This window comes from Argentina silus (genome assembly GCF_951799395.1).
Source record: "Argentina silus genome assembly, chromosome: 17".
In the NCBI taxonomy this organism is placed as follows: Eukaryota; Metazoa; Chordata; class Actinopteri; order Argentiniformes; family Argentinidae; genus Argentina; species Argentina silus.
The window spans coordinates 11,603,346-11,622,739 of NC_139671.1; the positions used below are offsets into that span (position 1 = coordinate 11,603,346).

Sequence of the window (19,394 nt, forward strand, 5' to 3'; positions counted from 1 at the left end):
GTTCACTATTTTGTCAAAACTCTGTTCTCTCTTCTCAAAACGGATTATTTCGACCAAAACGATACACACAGCTATGATATGAAAACTTATAGTTGATACTACAACATTGTTAGAGTTCTGTTTTTCTGGGGATGTAATGGTGAAAACAGTGCACAAATACAAAAAGGTAACACAGCAAATATGTATTTGTTACTGTAATACAGTAAAATGTTCAGCTGACTGAACTGACTGCAAAAAAAATCTAAAATAGTGAAACAGATCGACATGTAAATCAGTCCGCATCCCGCCTCCAATCCAGATCAGGCCAGAAGACCTCATCTACATCGCCTGCGATGTTCTCTCTGGCCAAGCAGCGGGGGGAAAAACGGCTGTGAAAAGTATATACAGTATAGGCTACACATATTTCATAAATGGAAGACAAAACAACATTACACTATACATTTCTCTAAGCACTGTGGATATCCATAGAAACCATAAAGTTCCATGACTGTAATGACTGTAGAGAGTATAGAAGACTACTGAAGTGGTTACTTACCTATTCTCATCTCTAAATGCCCGGATAACTGAGACTACCGTGAAGCAGCTCAAATTCAGCTGGACTCGCTGCTCCATTTTTTCCCCCAACACAGTAGACGTCACCTGCGGCCTCTTATGCTCTGACACATGATTGAAGTGTTTTGTTAATTGAGTTTGAACAGGTGAGAAGTGAATGAGACCAATTGGTAATTAAGGTGTGGCATTTTGAAGGCCAGTGTTTTCCAGGTGAACAAAGTGTGCTAAATGATGCGATTTGTGCTTAAGAGTTTTGCAAAAATGTGATTTAGAATTTCTATTTGAGTGAAAACAATGAAATTGTGCTTAGAGTTTCGCAGTCTGTTGTTGATACATGAGCTTAATTTTTTCAGACTTGTGTGCATAGTTCCATTTTTACAACGGAGAAGAACTGTAAATGAAGTCATTTTTCATTTGATTGGTATTCACAATATGTATTTAGTGATCACATAATGTCAGCGCATGACCTATTTGATTTCAAAGCGTATTAAAGGGGTGTATTAAGAGTATCGTGTTAGAGCTGGTTTCTCGCTAAAGGGATCAACACCGCTTTGGATGAAATATCAACGCTCACATTTTTTTCCTGACGAGCACCAACTCTGCAGAGCGAGGCATTTACACTGATGGAACACCAACTGTTAACATGAATTTAAGTCATCAGCACTGAAGTTCAAAGCATTTGCACCCATGCTGTGGCTATTTCTGTCCCCCCGGAATAAGCTGTGCCCGGGTCTCCATTTCAGCCATTGCTGGGGAACGGGGGATGGGACTGGGTCTAGAATGAAGATGTTAATCATAACTCCAGTCCTGGGTTGGGGCCCACTCTCAGGATTGGGTTTTAGATCCCAGCACCACAGCCAGCCTGTCAGTGATCTTGTTAGCTCGCCATAACAGGCAGAAGCATGTGCGGAATGCTGGTGTGTTAACGGTGTGTGTATAGAGTTGGCAGGTGTGTGGGTGTAGAGTTGGCACGCCCAGGGAGTCATCTGCCTCATAGGTCAGGAGGTTAAATGTCACGGCTGTGACACCTCATAATGAGGTGGCTTGTCCTGTTCTCTCCTGTCCTCCCCTCTCCTCCCGCTCTCCACCCCTCCCTCCGCCTCCCTGTCTCCATCCCAGCAGAACCCAGTTTATTTGCGGTGCCGTAGTCAGTATGTACATCAGTCCCAGTCTCTCTGTAGAGGAGAGGAGGGATAGAGATGTGAGCTGTGATGGGGTTTGGGGGGGAAGGGGGGGGTTAAATGGTCCGTGTCAGTAGCACCCTTTAACAGGCAGGATTACTGCTCCATTGTGTGCTGTGAGCTCACTTACTCAGGGGGTCCACTAACCCCCCACCAATTACACACACACACACACACACTGGACAAAGGCGGAAGAGCACCCTTTTTTCAATCAAATGGCCAACAGGGAGACGGGAACAGATTGGATGGAGAGAAGGAGGAAGGGATAGACACACAGGACAAGTGAAGGGAAAAAGAAAGTGATTAAGAAATAAGAGGTGAGATTGGCGATTGGAGGTTTTGACCCATTTGTGTGATGCAAATCCTTTCTCGTCTAACCGAGTGTCAAGCTGGCCTCCCTGAAGGCTGGTAGCCTATGCTTACAGTAGCTGTTGTTCTCTCAGTGTTGAGTGAATCACAACACAAATAATGTTAGAATTGTTTGAGTACTCATCATGAAACAAGATTCTAAACGGACATTTTCTAGATTCTGTAGTGCTGGTTCTGTTCCTCCAAGCCACTCAAGGACACTCACTGTAGAAAAGCAGGAATAAAACAGGTATTCAAGCAGGGCCTTATTCATTGTTCACTCTTCATCATGAACATTTCTAAATCTTTTCACAACCCAGAATCACTTTTCAAAACCCATACCTGTCGCCCTTTGTTTCATTGTCTTTATTTGCAGCTGAAAGATGCTTCGACAAATATCCCTATTCTGAATGAATCCTGATATTTCTAGAGGCCCATGCCTTTACTTTCTGAGCCTCACACACACACACACACACACACACACACACACACACACACACACACACACACACACACACCCACCCACCCGGGGGGGCGCATACACGCACGCATGCACCTCATCAGGTTTCTTTATTTGCCTGGTGTCTAATGACTGTAACTCTATTCATCGTGTGATTGCTATATCAGTCTATGCATTCTGATGAGCCCGGGGTTTACCAGGGCCACACACACACCCGCACACACACAGGCTTACGGTTGGCACACTGAGGAACAGGTCAATTGAAAAGGCCTTTGACTGTCCAGAGCATTTTAATTAAAGTAGCAGTGAAATGTAAACACGGTGCTAATTATGATTAGCCTTAATTAGCTGTCATTCTGATGTTAATTGCTTTTGAATATATCTGACCTGTGTGTGTGTGTGTGTGTGTGTGTGTGTGTGTGTGTGTGTGTGTTTAGTGAGGAAGAGTGAGTAGTTTGAAATGTGTAATCTGTGTGTGTGTGTGTGTTCTATGTAGGCTCTCCTGGATGCGGTTGTGAGGAAGAGTGCGGGCTACAGTGTGGATCAGCTTGAGAGGCTCTTTTCTCTGCTCAGTCAGTGTATCTACCAGCACCGCAAAGACTATGACAAGACACGGCTACTGGAGGTGAGACATGCACACGAACGAACACACACACACACACACAGCCTCGACATCTGAAATAACACAAGTGAACTGAAAGCTTCAGGATAGTTTTGTTGTTTCATTTTCTGTGAACCAAATGCATAAATACATCTTAAACATGTTAGGAGGAAGGCACATCATTTGAAAGACATTAGCCATAATAGTAGATCATCTAGGTCTATTTTACTTCCTATCAGTCTGGCTGATGGAGAAGACCCTGTGTGTGTGTGTGTGTGTGTGTGTGTGTGTGTGTGTGTGTGTGTGTGTGTGTGTGTGTGTGTGTGTGTGTGTGTGTGTGTGTGTGTGTGTGTGTGTGTGTGTGTGTGTGTGTGTGTGTGCGTGTGCATGCGCAGGAATAATCTTTGCCTCTTTTAAATTCTATAATTCCACAAAGACATAGTCCATGCAAAGCCTGTCACACAGGGTCACTCACAAGCACACAGATGGAGCCATTGCCATGGCACAGCGGTGCAAAAAGAGACCGTTCCATTAAATATTTAGCAAAGATGCACTCTTATCAGTGGGGAACTGTTGATTCCTCCTCTCTTTCTCCCTCTCTCCCTCCCACCATCTGTAAACCTTGAGGTTAAGGCCAACACTGAGTCGACAGACAGACAGACAGGCAGGCGGACAGACAGACAGGCGGACGGGCAGGCAGGCAGGCGGATACCTGCATACTGTGAGATTCTCCTCCAGTTTGAATGGGAGAAGGTTTCCTCTACTGTAGGGCAGTGTCAGGTCATCTTCACACAGTTCCCACGGGTCCTTGAAATCCTTGAAAGTTTATGAATTTAAAAATAAAATAAAAAGGCCTTCAGTTTTTGAACTTTCACTTTGCCTTCGGAAAGTATTCAGACCCCTTCACTTTTTCCACATTTTGTTGTGTTATAGACTCAATTTAAAATTAAATTAAAAGAATTTTCCATCAATCCACACACAATACCCCAGAATGACAAAGCAAAACAGGTTTTTAGAAATTTCAGTAAATTTATTCAAATTGAAATACAGAAATACTTCATTTACATAAGTATTCAGACCCTTTGCTATGACACTCTTAAAATTAGCTAAAATGCAAAAATGTCATCAACAAATCACTCAGTAAGTTGAACTGAGTCCATCTTAATGCAAGGATAATAGTTTATGCGATTTTGGAATTAATATCTTTGTTTTTATAGGGTCTCTGATTTGCATAGGAATCAATTACACACTGTGTGGATCAGGTTGTCATTACAAACTGAGCAAATGGAGAGGAACAAAACTGCTCAGGAATGCAACCCTGAGGCCTGGGGACACTTATAAAAATCTACAAAGTTGAATGGTGGAGAGGAAAAAGCACAGTCAATGAGACAACATAATCTCAGTCACTCTACAAAACTGGTCTATAACCAAGTGACCAAAAATAATCCCTTAATGGAAAATAATCTCTCTCATATCCATAATTGTGTTTGAATGAATTCTAGTGATATAACAAAGAAAGTGGCTGGAAATGTGTTTATTTGGTTTTACGACAAAGCATTAAGTTTGGTGCAAATCCAGCACATGCAATGCAATAGCTAAGACCTTCACATGCGGGGCAACAAAGTCCAGCTATGTGTGCACACATGGCATGGCTCCTCATTTCAAGCACTTGTTGTCTAAAAAACTGTCTGCTGGGGAGGAGGACTATGTACTTTGATGAGAGCCATAACAGAAAAACACAGTTCAAGCAGTGTGACTTTCATGTCCGTTTATGGGATGGGAACACATTCATAACAAGATTTTATGATTCTAAATTAATGGGATATGCGACTGCGTTGTACCTTAAAGCCTTATGAGATGAGCACCGAAGATGTACCAAAGAAAAACATGGTTCAGATCTCCATGGATGGACCATATGTAAATTGGTCATTTTACTCAAAGGTTGAGAAGTCCCTCCTAGATTTTGATGTACACCTTATAAACATTGGCAGTTGCGGTCTCCATGTTGTACATGGAGCATTTCAGAAGGGAGTGGAAGAAACAGAGTGGAAAGTCGACAGTGTACTGCAGGCTATTTACCAACTTCTGAAGGATACTCCAGCCCGCAGGGAGGACTACTTTAACATCATTGGATCATCAGATCCCCAATGCCACTGAAGTTTTGCAAGACACGGTGGGTTGAAAATGCGCCCGTGCTGGAAAGAGCTTTACAGGTTTTACCCCATATGGCAACATATGTGAAGGCTGTCCAAATCCAGGCACAAAGTCCTTTGAGGTGATTCAGGAGGCCGTTAAGGACCCTCTCATGACAGCAAAACTGAATTTCATCTCGTCAGTGAGGAAAGAACTGACACCATTCCTCACACGCTACCAGACCGATAAGCCCATGGTGCCATTTCTCTCTACAGACTTGTTCAAGCTGCTTAAGAGCTTGATGAGCAGATTCATTAAGCCAGACCTCATGAAAGAAGCGAAGACTCCTCAAAAACTTCTTGATGTCGAGGTGAGCCAGTCATCCAATCACATCGACTCCTCACAGGTTGACTTGGGCTTTGTTACCCAAAGACTTGTGAGAGACTTGCCCGCAGGGAAGAAAATTGGACAGAAAACATTGATGGACTTCAAAATCGCTTGCAAGAAGTGTATGCTCACAACTGTTAACAAACTCATTGAGAAATCTCCCTTGAAGTACTCTCTGGTCTTGCATCTTTCTTTCTTGGATCCAAGGGAAATGGCAGGCACAAATGGAAAGATGCTGTGTACAGCAAAATTGAAGAAGGCCCTGACCTACCTTGTAAATAGTCATCGGGTGAAGGAAGAAGATTGTGATGACATCATTCGACAATGCTCACATTTTATTGATGACATTGTCCAGGCCCAGCAGTCAGAGTTTGTAAACTTTGATCCTGTCCAAGACAGCGTGGACAAGAGCTCCGAAATCTATGGAGCCGTTGCTGCCTCTTACTGTCACATGGGCAAGCCTCAGTAGAGCTCAGATTCTCCATCAATCGGCAGATTGAAGTGGAGAACTTGAAGGAAAGTTCATACGTAGCACAGAGATGTATACTTGACTACAAGAGCTGTGGGTGGCATACATGATATGTGCATTGACAGACCGCTGCTGATGCTAGTGGGTGAGTGATATAAAAAAAAAAAAAAAGCAAATGAACCAAAAAGGCCAACAACCCCAGAACACAATGGTTGGGGAAATGTTTTATTTATTTTGATCCAATTCATTTTCATCTAATCATTTATTGTTGCAAAACATTTTATTCATGGTCATGTGTTTTTGTTTATTGAACTATTCATTTGGTCATGGTCATGTTCATGAAAAAAAAAAAAAGGTCATGTTTTTGCTCTGCGACATGTTTTTTTTAATTGTTGTCTTTGAGCTTCTATAAAGCCTGCTAGTTCTCATTAAAAAATTCTGTGTTCCAACAGTAGTTAAACTTGATCCGTGTCTCAAACTATGCCCTGTTGGGTCCTTGAATGTGAGGGAATTGGGCCTGGGAAGTCCTTAAAGTCCTTGAATTTGATGTTTAAAAAGGTGTGGGAACCCTGTCTTCACTTGAACCCTGCAGACAGGAGGCCAGTAGAGGAAGGTAGTATGGTAGCTGGTGCGTGCTGGGAGTGTGTCTGTGTCAGAGCAGGGAAGGTAGAGTAGACAGGTGGTGCTGTTGACAAGGCCGGCTGCTAGAGTCATGAATGTGTTGGTGTTTGTATGCCGAGGCAATGTCTGTGTGAGTTATCTGGTTCTGTAGAGCCTCTTGTGTTAGAGATGCATCGCACGTACACACACACACACACACACACACACACACACACACAGACCCCTACCGAGAGTTGAAGACCCATGGTGGTTGTTAAAGAAATGTTTTCTTTTGTTGTCCTAGACGGAGTGCGTGTTTTTACACAATGAAATGGCACAGTACCTGAGAATCCTCCTATGGGTTTCATATACCATCCTTTCTGTCTGGCTCCATGATGTTCCCAGCAGAGCTCCGACTGCCTGACCTTTCCGATGATGGAATGTTCTCCGTTTGCATGTGTAAAGCCATAGAGTCCCTCACTAGTATGGAAATAGGCCATTTCCTTGTTAGAGGTAAGGCCACACACTGTTTGAAACGGATTGTAACCACCTGGAAGTGTTTTTCCTTTGTGGCTATTTTAAGATGCATGTTAGTGCCTACCTCTTATGCAGGGCATTTGTGTTGGAGCGAGGAAGAGATTGAGTGAAGGAATGAAAGAAAGAAGGAATGAGAGAAACAGACACTAGAGACGGACAGCTTTGGGCAGCTGAAGGTGTTCAGTGAGTGATATAGTCAAGTGGCCCAGTGGGTGTCACACTGACAGTGTGTGAGGCCTGCAAGGCCGCCCCGGAGCGGGGCTGAGAGAGACAGAGTGGCAGAGTGGCTGTGGGTGTGGGTGTGTGAGAGGATGGCAGGTGAGTAGGGTAGGGTGTGCATCTAGCACCTCAGCTCTCTGACCGAAGACGGGTGTTAAAAGCTCTCTGTTTGTTGGTGAGAGTATGTGTGAGTGCGGGTGTTAAAAGCTGGAATGTCGTTTCTAAGAAAGTAAAGCTTTCTGGAACTCTATGTATGCTCCCCAACTTGATGTATAATTAATGGATTGCATTTCTACCACACCTTTTTTATGTTTTTATTGTGGGCTTCACACTTTCTGTAGTATTGGAGTGATGTGCATTTGTGTGCTTCCCTTAAAATCTACCACACACACACACACACACACACACACACACACACACACACACACACACACACACACAATTGTAGGTGGTTTAGAACAACAATAGCTTCTTGAGAGCATTAATCATGAGCTATTCAGATGTAAACATCTATTTGTATTCCTCCCTTTCTGTTCAGACAGCCAGCCTCAAATGCTTCCTTCCTCATAACACCCCAATCCACGAGAATGAAGACTACTGCCTCATTTTACATGATTAAGTCTCTCTTCAGTGGAAACTCCCAAGTCAGATGTCTGTGGATGTGATATGCATGTGATATGTGTGCTCTATATTAACCTTCATGTCTGCTGTGTTTGTTTCCAGGAGATGGAGAGCCGAGTTCAGCATTTTGAAACATTCCTGTGAGACACAGAGAGCCTATCCGGTTGATCCTGATCGGACTCTGACCAATCACACACACACACACACACACACACACACACACACACACACACACACACACACACACACACACACACACACACTTGAGAGGAAGACCAGCCTTTGAGCCAAGTCCTTACACACAGAGCAAACACAGAGCCCTGGTCTTAACGTGAGCCGCAAGTGAGAGGGACGGAAAGAGGAGAGAGACATTCTATGGTGCTATTGTCTCAGGTACCTGGCCAGATCCAGTCTACAGAACCAAACTCAGACTCCTGGAGGTGGTGGTGTCAGTCACACAATCACTCATGCCAATATCTACGGGCAACCCTGGTGCTACTCGGGTGCTATCTATCCTGTATACTGTTTCCTTATCCATGCTGCTCTTGGGATTTACTCAGAAAATAACCAACGAACAGATTGGGTGATGTCATATATCTCAACCTTGCCGCCTCTTTGCCAGGAATTGGCCGAGCACACGCGCACAAACATGCATGTGCGCACACACGCATAAACGCGTGTGTGTGCACACACACACACACACACACACAATTATCCATACACAAGCACACACAGAGTAACCACAGGCACAGATCCTCACCAGCAGTAGTGCAGCAGTGTGAATGCTGTGTGCAGCTAGGAGGTTGGGACGATGTTCTCTCATTGAACCACATTGCTGAGCCCATCTCATCTCTTAGTTCACCACATCATAGGCCAGTCATCTCATAATCCTGTCAGATTGCAGCTCTAACCATTCAAGCATCTTGATTTGATTGGTATCCGGATGTTAGCAACCCTTAAGCATTCTCGTCCAAAACATTTGTGTATTAGAGGTTCTTGCGTGAAGATGTTGTAGGCTAGCACTGCAGGAGTGTAGAATAACTTTAAAGTTGATACCGATTATACAAACAAATTTCATGTTGGGTATTTGGGAAAATGTCTTACTGAAATGCATCAACATGGACTGAGGAAGCTTTTATTGAAAAGTTGGCCGTGAGCCTCCCACCGACATTCACTGATAGGCTCTGGCCTTCACAGTCTCAGCAGATTGACATGTGCTAGCCCAGCTGAATCACATCTCTATACTCAGTGTAATGTTTTCTCTTCCACACAAGCTGTGCCCTGATAGTTTTATTTGCTATCGACACCTAGTTGGGAGAAACTGAAAGCAGTACAAATTTGGCAACAACAACGAAAAAAAATCAGTAGTTTGCACTGCCTAGCATGTGCCTTATTTAACTTTATTTGACCTCAAATCAACTGTCAAATTTCTGAACGGGTGTTTAGTTTCTATTTACTACTCCCTTCTATGTGATGCATAGCAGGCTCAAGGTACCAGTTGCCTCCTAACTGCAGATCTAGGGTCAGATTACACTTAGCCTAACATCTCCCTGGTCGTGTCACAGCCATGGCAAACATCTGACCAGGGACCAGTGGGTAGGGGCAACTCCTACCTCATAGCAGAACACCCGAAGTATAGAAAAACTGCTGTTTAAGTCGGTCTCTACCTGCCCAGAGGGAACCTGTAGAGAGATGTGTTGATGACAGCAGAGTTTGTATTGCTTTCATGTGGACGAGTGTCTCAAATCAGTCACAGCCGTCTTTGTGCCAATTTTGTTCACTCACTCAAAATGGTGCTGAGTTGGCATATTCACAAGAAAAATATTAACGATGAAAAATGCATTAGATATAGACATACACACATTAACTATGTATTAAGTTGTGCATTTGTTTGATTATTTTTCTAAGCGTTTTTCAATTTTATACTATACTTTGGAAATGATGCTCGGATTGTTGGTGCATTGATTATGAATCTTATGATGAACAAGGCTATTCTAGGCAGTGCCCCTTGTTGTTGAGGTGTAAACAACATTATATTGTTTCTTTATTAATTTGTTGATGCTTATGTTTTTTTGTTTTCTACACCTAAAAATAGTTGGGGGTTTCCTCTAGTTGGCTCTGGTCAATCCATGTTCCCCTTTGTGGTAAATCTATGTATGCAGTTTAGCTTTTGAACCTTTTTGGCTTTCCTTGGCCATGGATTAGATGATGTTTTGACCAGGTATATACAGCAGGAACCCCTCTACTCTTACATCACGCTGTGCAAATGCTCATCCAAACTCGAACCTCTGGTGCAATTCTCACCACCCCAGCTCACCTCTGCTTTCTCTTGGATTCCGGGTGAAGATAAGAAAAAAAACAAAAAAAAACACAGTATGCAAAGTAGCATTTTGAGGAGTTAGCATTGGACTACTGCAGATATAAAGAAACAAAGCTACCTCAGCTTAATTTATTTTAATGATAATAAGACAAACCGTTTACTGGGCACAAACAGTATTTGTCATGTTCCAAAATATCGTTGCAACTCACAAAAGCTAAGGTACTGGATCATCAGCATGAAACCTGTGATTGCCGCAGTAATCCAAGAGTGTTTGGTTTTCGTTCTTTTCTGTGTTTATTGTTTGTTTATTTGCATTTGAGCCGAAAAATACAGCATTTAATTTAAAGGAAATGTCACATACTGTATATTTCTGTTTTTCTTTCCTACACCAATGTCGTGGTGGCTTTTCTTACAGATGGCACTACACTTTGTCACAGGCTATTGAGATGGCACTGTCCATTCATCAACCATCTCCGCTTTTTGTTTAAACTCAATTGTGTGTTTGGTTTGCAGACTGTCATCTCTCTTTTCTTGTGGTGTTCTATTTCTTTGTATTTATTAACATAACTTTTAAACATGTTTAATGTTCATATCAATTAAACTTGTCTTTTTGTACATTTGAAATTAAACAAATTGGAAAGAGGTGTTACTCATGTTTTGAAATTAGTGCTAAAACACGATGTAGCGCTTGTGTAGCAGGTTTTTGCGTGAGGGAAATAAAGGGTTTACAGTTCTCTCAGTTCTACACGCTACACAGACGACCTTTCAACTTTTCTATTTATTCCATTGTGGTGGTGTTTTCTCTTATTTTGTGGTTTATGGACTGTGGCATACTGGATAAGGCTCACATGGGCTTGATGGAATTTCACATCAGAAGATTGTTGGCGGTGTCGTTATTAATTACGTTACCAACCACATCATAACGTTCGTCTTACAACTTTGTAGAAGAAAAACAAGATCAGTTAAGTTTGTCAGCATTTTCTTCGTTCATGTAGATCTGTGCCCTCCCTCCCGCCAAAATAACTTAATGTTTTTTATGAATTTGGGAATACAAGATTTGGGTAGTGAAATGTCATACATTTTGGTCATCCTCTCTTGTTATTCTTGCCTATAAATGTTAGTCAGTTTGGACAAACAACCAATTTTTGTCTGGTAGTTAAAGGCGATTTAGTCCAGTATGCAGAATAAGCGGGATATTTTTCATCACAACTTAATTGTTTTTCTTCTCATTTTTACTTTATTGAGTTTTCCTCTTTTTGATGGAATTAATTTAGTGTTGTTTTTTGTAGCATTGCCATGTTTTATGATTTCTGAGGTTAATAAAAGTGTATTTAACATCCTCTACCCCGTTCAAGTGTTACTTTAGTGTAAGTTATAATTGAAATTAAACATTTACTGTATTTCTGAAATAAACTGCTGTGATATACTTGAATAAAATTACTTTTGTGAATTGTTTTAATTTCTTCAGTAGAATGACTACAGTAGCTTCCTGGCAAATTAATGGACATAACTGAATCCTTCCTTTTGCGCGCCTAAAGGTTGTACATCTTGAAATACAAACAAGAACTTGATTTGCCGTGTGTGTGTGCATAAGCGCGTGCCAAGTGCCAAGTTCATTCACTCAAGGAGGCTTTATATTTGCAAGGACGGTTAAAATTTAGATTTGTACATATTTCCCCCAGCATATGTTTCACTCAAGACAAAACAACGCCACAGTTTCATCATTATTCTGGTATATGTATTATGTTTTAATAACATTTGTTATTTTTCTCCTTTTGGGTACAGATTTACAGACATACCTTTTTTAGTCCAACCTATCCATTTTTTTTCTAAAAACAATTATACAGAATCACCTTCAGGTTTTAAAATATACATATTTCCTTCCCTTATTTACAGAATAGCCCCCAACCCCCACCCAACATTGTGGCTTGTGGGTTGCGATGAAGTGAAAATAAAGGATTGAAAAAGAAAGATATAGAGAGAAAAAAAAACTGATATCAAGTTCAAATCTTTGATCCTTGGAGCCGCTATTGTGCTTTGGCTGGGTTCAGGGGATTGGCCCCTGTTGGAGTCTCTCAGATGTCATGTGGGAAGGGAATACCCACCTACAGGTAGGTTCAAGTCCAGCACCGTCTCTGACCCAGAACGAGACAGCTAGAATCACACCTTGCCCTCAAATCAAAGAAATGTCTGGGAAAAAACAAGGCCCCTCATCCTCAAGCATCACAGTATGAAGTTTGTTTCCTGATATGTTTCTAACCCTGCAAGCTCCAACTTCCTTCCCCTTGAGACACTGAGACAACTGCCCCCGGACCTCCTGTCCTACTAGTGTCATTACTACACGACCCTATGAACCAGGGTGGCCAGTCACTCTCCTTGACGTCTACCTCACAAGCAGAAATCACAGGAGGAGTGACAGAACAAGGAGTGTTATTACTTTACCATACTGACTGAGGAAAACAAGTAGAAAAAGGGGGCTGCCAGTTAAAAATGTAAAGTATGGAAATTAAACAATGATCAAACCAAGAAGCTGGAGAGGCCCTGTGCCTATAGGCTAAGAGGTGCGCTACACTATGATACATACAGTAGCTGAGGCACCAGTGCCTGAGATGGCCGAGTGGTTTAAAATGTCTACATTCTGCACAGGGGGATTGGGTGGGGGTGGGGGTGGGGGTGGGGGGTGGTAAATGGACGGACGCTGGCATTGAGTCCTGGGGGTGCTGACCAACCCCAAAGCTGCACACAGAGTGACTGAAGCGGTCTGATCCGGGTGGAGGCGGTCTCAGCCGCTCTGGATGTACTTCTTGATGACCACACAGCCGTGTCTGAAGAGTGGGCAGGGCAGGGACTGGAGGAGCGTCCAGTTATTGGTGCAGGGGTCAAATGTCTCCATGTTGCCCAGCGCCGGCCCCTCGCTGCTCACAATGCCCCCAGTGGCGTAGATCTTACCGTCCAGGATCACCGCACTACCAACACACATAGAGTAGATTACATTTCTCTATCAGTTGTGTCTTCAGTATCAAATTGAATATAATTTCCTGTTGATTACCATACATAGATGACATGAAAACACCATAACAACGAGAATTGTAACAATGACATTTTCCTCAACTGTTGAAACACCAGGATATGACAAATTATTTGACTCTAAATGTGGTAAACATAGTGTCATATATTAAGCAAATATCAAACATATAAGGTAGAATGTAAACAGACACATAATATGGACTGCTGAAACTGTTGCTGTGCCTGAAATTACTTTGCACAACTGTCACATTCTCTGCACGACCATTTCCAAGGCAGAAAATCATTAAAATATCCCTTTGTGGAGAGAGAAAAATAATGAAAAAAATATTTACAAATATGTTCATTTGATATGAGAAACAGAAACAGAGTTCGTGTTCAGGAAGGATTAAAACTTTGGCTGTAAGCTGATTATGGGTATGTAACCCCGTTGGGGTTTTGAGCAATCTCTATTTACATAAGGTACAGTACACACACACACACACACACACACCACACCACACCACACACACACACACACACACACACACACACACACACACACACACACACACACACACACACACACACACACACACACACACACACACCACACACACACACTCACAGATCACTGATGGGCCTCATGAGATTATTACATAAAAACTAAATCCACTCAGAAGGAAAAAGGAACAGCTGATCCAAAAGGGAAATAGTTGTGTGTAAAGCCTGACTCTGACTCTGACTCTGACTCTGTTCCAGATAAACAGAGGAGAACGCATGACATTAAGTACAGCAATGCGGTCAGAGGAAGAAGAAACTAGTAGCTATAATGGCTGCTGGTGCCCTGAAACACCCTACAGAGCTCTGTGAGAGAGGGGGAATGAGTGTGTGTGTGTGTGTGTGTGTGTGTGTGTGTGTGTGTGTGTGTGTGTGTGTGTATGGTTGCGTCCTTGTGCGCGCGTCACACCTTAATGTAGCGGAACAGCTGGTGAGTGTGGGTGGGAATAGTTTATCAATATTTCTGACAACATGATTTATGTTATACATTTTGTACATTGTCTTAGATCTCTGACTAGAATTGCCTTCCAAATGTATTTATGACTATCACCTAGGGAGCTTCTTATACCGTTGCCACTGGCCTGCACACCTGCCTGTTCATATCAACCCTATAACCTCCAGAGTGATTCAGATTGACCTCTAGGACTCTATTTTCAGCTGCTGCAAAACGGACGCAGGTCCAAGTGCAGGCAATTTGTGTTGGCGGTATAACAGGTGAAATGACCACACTGCCGGAGCACTTTCTCATCTGTGCTCAGGTGGGTGAAGTAGCAGTAAGAGGCGTGTTCATGACAATTAGCAGGTCAAGTGCCATCAGTTGCACAGAAAAATTTCTGGCCTTGAAAATAGCAATTATCTTTCAGACACACCCCCTACCCCCACCTCCAGCACCCCCGCCAGTGCCCACGTTTTAACTAAGACTATATAGCTAGTGCAGATAGCTAACATCGGCAAGCCTCTAGATGTTAGCGACTCATTTTGTGTGTGTGTGTGTGTGTGGGGGGGGGGGGGGGGGGGGGGGGGGGGGGGGGGTGGGGGGTTGGTTCATATTAGGAGTGGTTCATGTGAGGAGTGGTTCATATTGGGTTCTTACCTGCAGAACTGTCTGGAGTGGTTCATGTTGGGTCCGGCCTTGATGTTGCCTTTGTCAGGGTCGTAGATGGTGGTGGCGCGGGCGTAGGCTCCTCCCAGTATGAAGATGAACCCGTTTAGACTCACCGCCGGGGCGTATTTATTATCTGAATAATAAACAGACGGAAGAAGGAGAGGAGAAAGTTAACCAAACAGTCACAAGGAGAGAAAGACGATGCCGCTTCAATGATATTCTCCAGTGCAATCTCTATCCACTATAATGGCATCATTTTGTTTTCCATTTTAACCTCCCTGTCTTGAGCTGCATGCAACATCACATACTGTCTAGTTATCACTTTTTGGGGTTCGGGTTTGGAGATATGAAAATACTTTTATGCTTTTTTTTCTTCTGGCAAATGTGAATGTTACAGTGGATGGATGCCAGCTGAAATAGTGGAACTCATAAATCACCTCCGCTTTATTTATTGTGTTGTGCTCCAAAAGTGTTTATAGTAGGATCCAATATAAAGGAGTTAAGTCGTAATAATTTACAATTGGATTACGCCCTATGACATTTTTGTTTTTCAAAATGTATGAGGAAATAGCAGGGATATTGCAATACCGTATAATGTAATCTCCTATACCTTGGTATCGTATAGAAAATAGAAACAAAAGTCCTGGGGCAGCGCCACTTCTCCGCTGTGGGATTACAGATGATGCGATACAAAACCAAACAATGTTGTTTATTGAATGGGTCCATTTCAACCTATAGTGCTCTACTACGGTATGAACCAGGAGGAGCATCAATGTGCTCCATAAACTAACAGAGCATCTCCCTGACGACTCAGAGCAATCGTCTCCCAAACGACTACAGCTGGGCCAATTTACGACCGACATGAATAATGCACGCACATCGCCCGTGTTCCCGTTTGTTTTCCACCGCGATGGACGTCTCTCGTTTGAGGTGTGGAACACTGAGTGAATGTGTAAACTAAACAGCCCTCTGGGTACGATAGCTCCAAACTAAACGTGTGGTGTAGCTACCTAAAGCCACCCTCCGCTCCCCTGTATGAGGCGTGGTGTGTTTCATTAAAGTGGTACAGGTGTGAGTGACGGCAGGTGACCAGCCCTCTCTGTCAGCGGCACTCAGAGCTGTGACCTGTCATCCTCTCAGACACAGTGAAGAAGAGACCAGGAGCACTCATTGTTTTAGCTTGCTGGTAGGCATGTCGGTTCCAGGTACATTATATACATGCTGAGTGTGTGTGTGCGTGCATGTGTTTGTGAGCCAGAGAGACACAGAGGCGTATTTTCCATCTGTCTCCAGAGGCAGAATAACAATAGCGACACACTTTCCTTGCTATAACTGAGCCTCTTGAGGATATAGCAGCTCATTTGAGCACTTGAAATAACTATATACTGTACATTCAATTCATAGTCAGACTCAAATCCTCAAAAACTGAAATCCCTCCCTTGCCCATTTTACTGTCTTTGTCCTGCTCTCTTCACTGTTTGTCTGACCACAGTAGAGGCTAGTACTAGGCTATGTGTTGTTGGTTGTCTCTAAAAGAAACACACACACACACACACACACACACACACACACACAATGCACAATAGCCATATCCGACGTTGCTTAGTCATCAGGGCCCAGTATTTCAAAACCTTTGAATCAGAATGAATTTTTGCTATCCTTGATCAGATGGAGCTGAGCTGACCCCTATACTACTCAAAATCTGCCGGATAGATCTGATCGTGGATAGCAAAAAAAGAATCCGGATCATTCTGGGTTGGGGCACAAACAATCACTACTACTACTCTGCTGTTCTGTATACACATTCCACACACTAACATCTTGTCCATGTCCATTCTTTCGTGTTGTTACTTCACCTCCTTTGTTGCAGCAGCCTGGTACATGCTGATTGTATCAACTACAGACACTACCGGAGTGATCTCACACACACACACACACACACACACACACACACACACACACACACACACACACACACACACACACCAGAGCCAGATAAGATTAGCCTCTGATAAACACTACACAACACGGAGAACAATCAGGACAACAACACCAGTTGACTGGATGGAGAGGTGCAGTCACCCGGTCTACAACACATGTAAACAATCAGAAGACAGACTCGTCTCTGCCCGTATCCCACTGCACTGTGATGTAACCCAGGGTTTGAACACGGAGATGAACACGGGGGCAATGAATCTTTAGTGTAGGCAGCCAAGAGGCCAGATAAGATGATGTCACAAGAATGATCTCAGTAGGACGGTAATTAGTTCCAGGTTGTTTCCTTGTTTCGCCTTTTTACGAGATGAGATAAATAAAGTAATGTTGTAGTGAAACAGGGAGCGATTCTAAGATAGACCAGGACGATGTGGAGGGAACTGGAAAGGGTAATGTCACTGTTAAGGTAACTTTGGGGACTTAGCTAGCTACAGCCCATAGCTTCTCTGTATGTCTGACAACTCTAACTATGATTGCTCTGCTTTAAGGACTCTCCTCCTCCCTACCCCCCCTCCCTACCCCCCCTCCCTACCCCCCCCCCCCCACCCCTAGTTCTAATGGCCCTCTCTCAGTTTCTGCCTCACGACTGTGTCATTTGCACAAGTAAGTGTTTTCGATCAATTCTGTGATGCTGCAATCTAGGGCCAGTGCTGGCTTTCTGGACCCTGGGGGTGGGCAGTCAATGACAGCTTGTCTGTCAGCAGAACGCATGCACACACACGCACACACACACACACACACACACACACACACACACACACACACACACGATTAGTGTTGGAGAGAAGTGTTCACAGCGAGGGGGAGAGAGAATGTGTGAATGTGTGTGTGTGTGTGTGTGTGTGTGTGTGTGTGAGAATCAGAATTGTTTATTATCATTTCTATTAAGATCCTCATTAGCTTGGGGCGCTTAGTGGTGTAACACACTAATGCACTTGCCACGTAATCGCAAGGTTACTGGTTCGATTCCGACCCTCGACCTATCTTGCATGTCATCCCTCCTCTCTCTCCCATCCTTCCTGTCAATCTCTACGGTCTCTATCCCAGTAAAGCAGAAATGCCCTAAAAACATATTTAAAAAAAAAAAAAAGATCCTCATTAGCTGACTCCATAGCGTCCAACACAGAACAAAAAAGACATAACAAAGAATTATATTAAGACATTACAAATGGGTAAAAGGCAGACATTAATGAATTAAAATAATTATCAATCAATTATAATAATTATAATAAGCAATATATTAAACATTCAGTGGAATTTGTATCTGTACAATCATATGGATGATCACATTAGATGTTCTTTTAATGTTTTCTTGAAGGTTTATTTAGTTTTTGCCTGAGAAATGTGATATGGTCTATAATTCCATTTAGTTGTGGCTCTGTATATTACTGTAGATTGTCCTTGGTCTGGGGGGTGAGGTACCCTGAACTAGCCTGCGTGGTAGGGTGGTCATGTTCATTGCTAGTATACACTAATTGGTCAGAGAAATACTGTGGTTTCTTGAAAAATGTTAGACTTCCTAAAGAAGGTCAAAAGACTGGATACTAATAGATAATTTGTGCTCAACAGGAAGCCATGAGAGGTTATGGCGCATTCTGTTGACATTTGTATGAACAGAGCAACAAAGAGCGAATATGGAAGCCCTGTTATGAGCAAGTTGGAGCTTTTTAAGATGTTTCTTTGATGCCGATGACCATATGACTCGACCGATGACTAGACTGATGACCACATGACTAGACAGTGGTCACTTGATTCAGAGTGCTGGATGTTACATATTTCTAGCAATGCCCTTGCCCATTTTAATGACAATGTTGTCTATATGTTCAGACCAGAATAGAGCTGCGTCTAACATGACGCCACGTAGTTTTTTTTTTTTTTAACCTGTTCCATCATTCCACAAGTTCAGTTCAGGGTCACTAGCAAACATATATCTTGGACCAAATACAATACATTTTGCTTTAGAATTATTCAACACCAGTGTGTTCATGTGAATCCACTTAGACACCATTCTTAGTGGCTTTTCTCAGAACATCGTTTAGCTCATTATATGCTGATGCAGCACCATACATTGCAGAGTCATCAGCATACATAACCACTCCTGCTTTATTCATTATGAAGGATAAATCATTAATGAAGATAGAGTACAGGAGTGGGCCTAGGCAGCTACCTTGAGCAACACCGCAGTGTACATTGTTAATGTCTGAAAAGCAACAATTAAATTATGTTTTGCCTTCTCCTGGATAGGTACAGTAGCTTTCCATCCAGGATAGAGCCGCAGACGTAAAACCATAACATTAGAGTT

The 19,394-nt window shown here is 42.9% G+C and overlaps 2 protein-coding genes across 2 annotated transcripts in view; one reads left to right on the plus strand and one right to left on the minus strand.

Moving 5' to 3' along the window:
- The window catches only part of atad2b (ATPase family AAA domain containing 2B), a 61,010-nt gene extending 49,238 nt beyond the window's left edge, over positions 1–11,772 (plus strand). Inside the window, exons 27-28 of the mRNA XM_083688919.1 lie at positions 3,038–3,166; positions 8,211–11,772. Coding sequence (XP_083545045.1) covers positions 3,038–3,166; positions 8,211–8,252 — 171 coding nt within the window. The 3' untranslated portion in view covers positions 8,253–11,772. The remainder of the gene's footprint in view (positions 1–3,037; positions 3,167–8,210) is intronic.
- Positions 11,773–12,181: 409 nt separating this feature from the next.
- The window catches only part of klhl29 (kelch like family member 29), a gene marked incomplete at its 5' end in the record, with an annotated part of 117,578 nt that continues 110,365 nt past the window's right edge, over positions 12,182–19,394 (minus strand). Inside the window, 2 exon segments of the mRNA XM_083688576.1 lie at positions 12,182–13,394; positions 15,086–15,230. Of these exon segments, the coding sequence (XP_083544702.1) occupies positions 13,211–13,394; positions 15,086–15,230 (329 nt within the window). The 3' untranslated portion in view covers positions 12,182–13,210.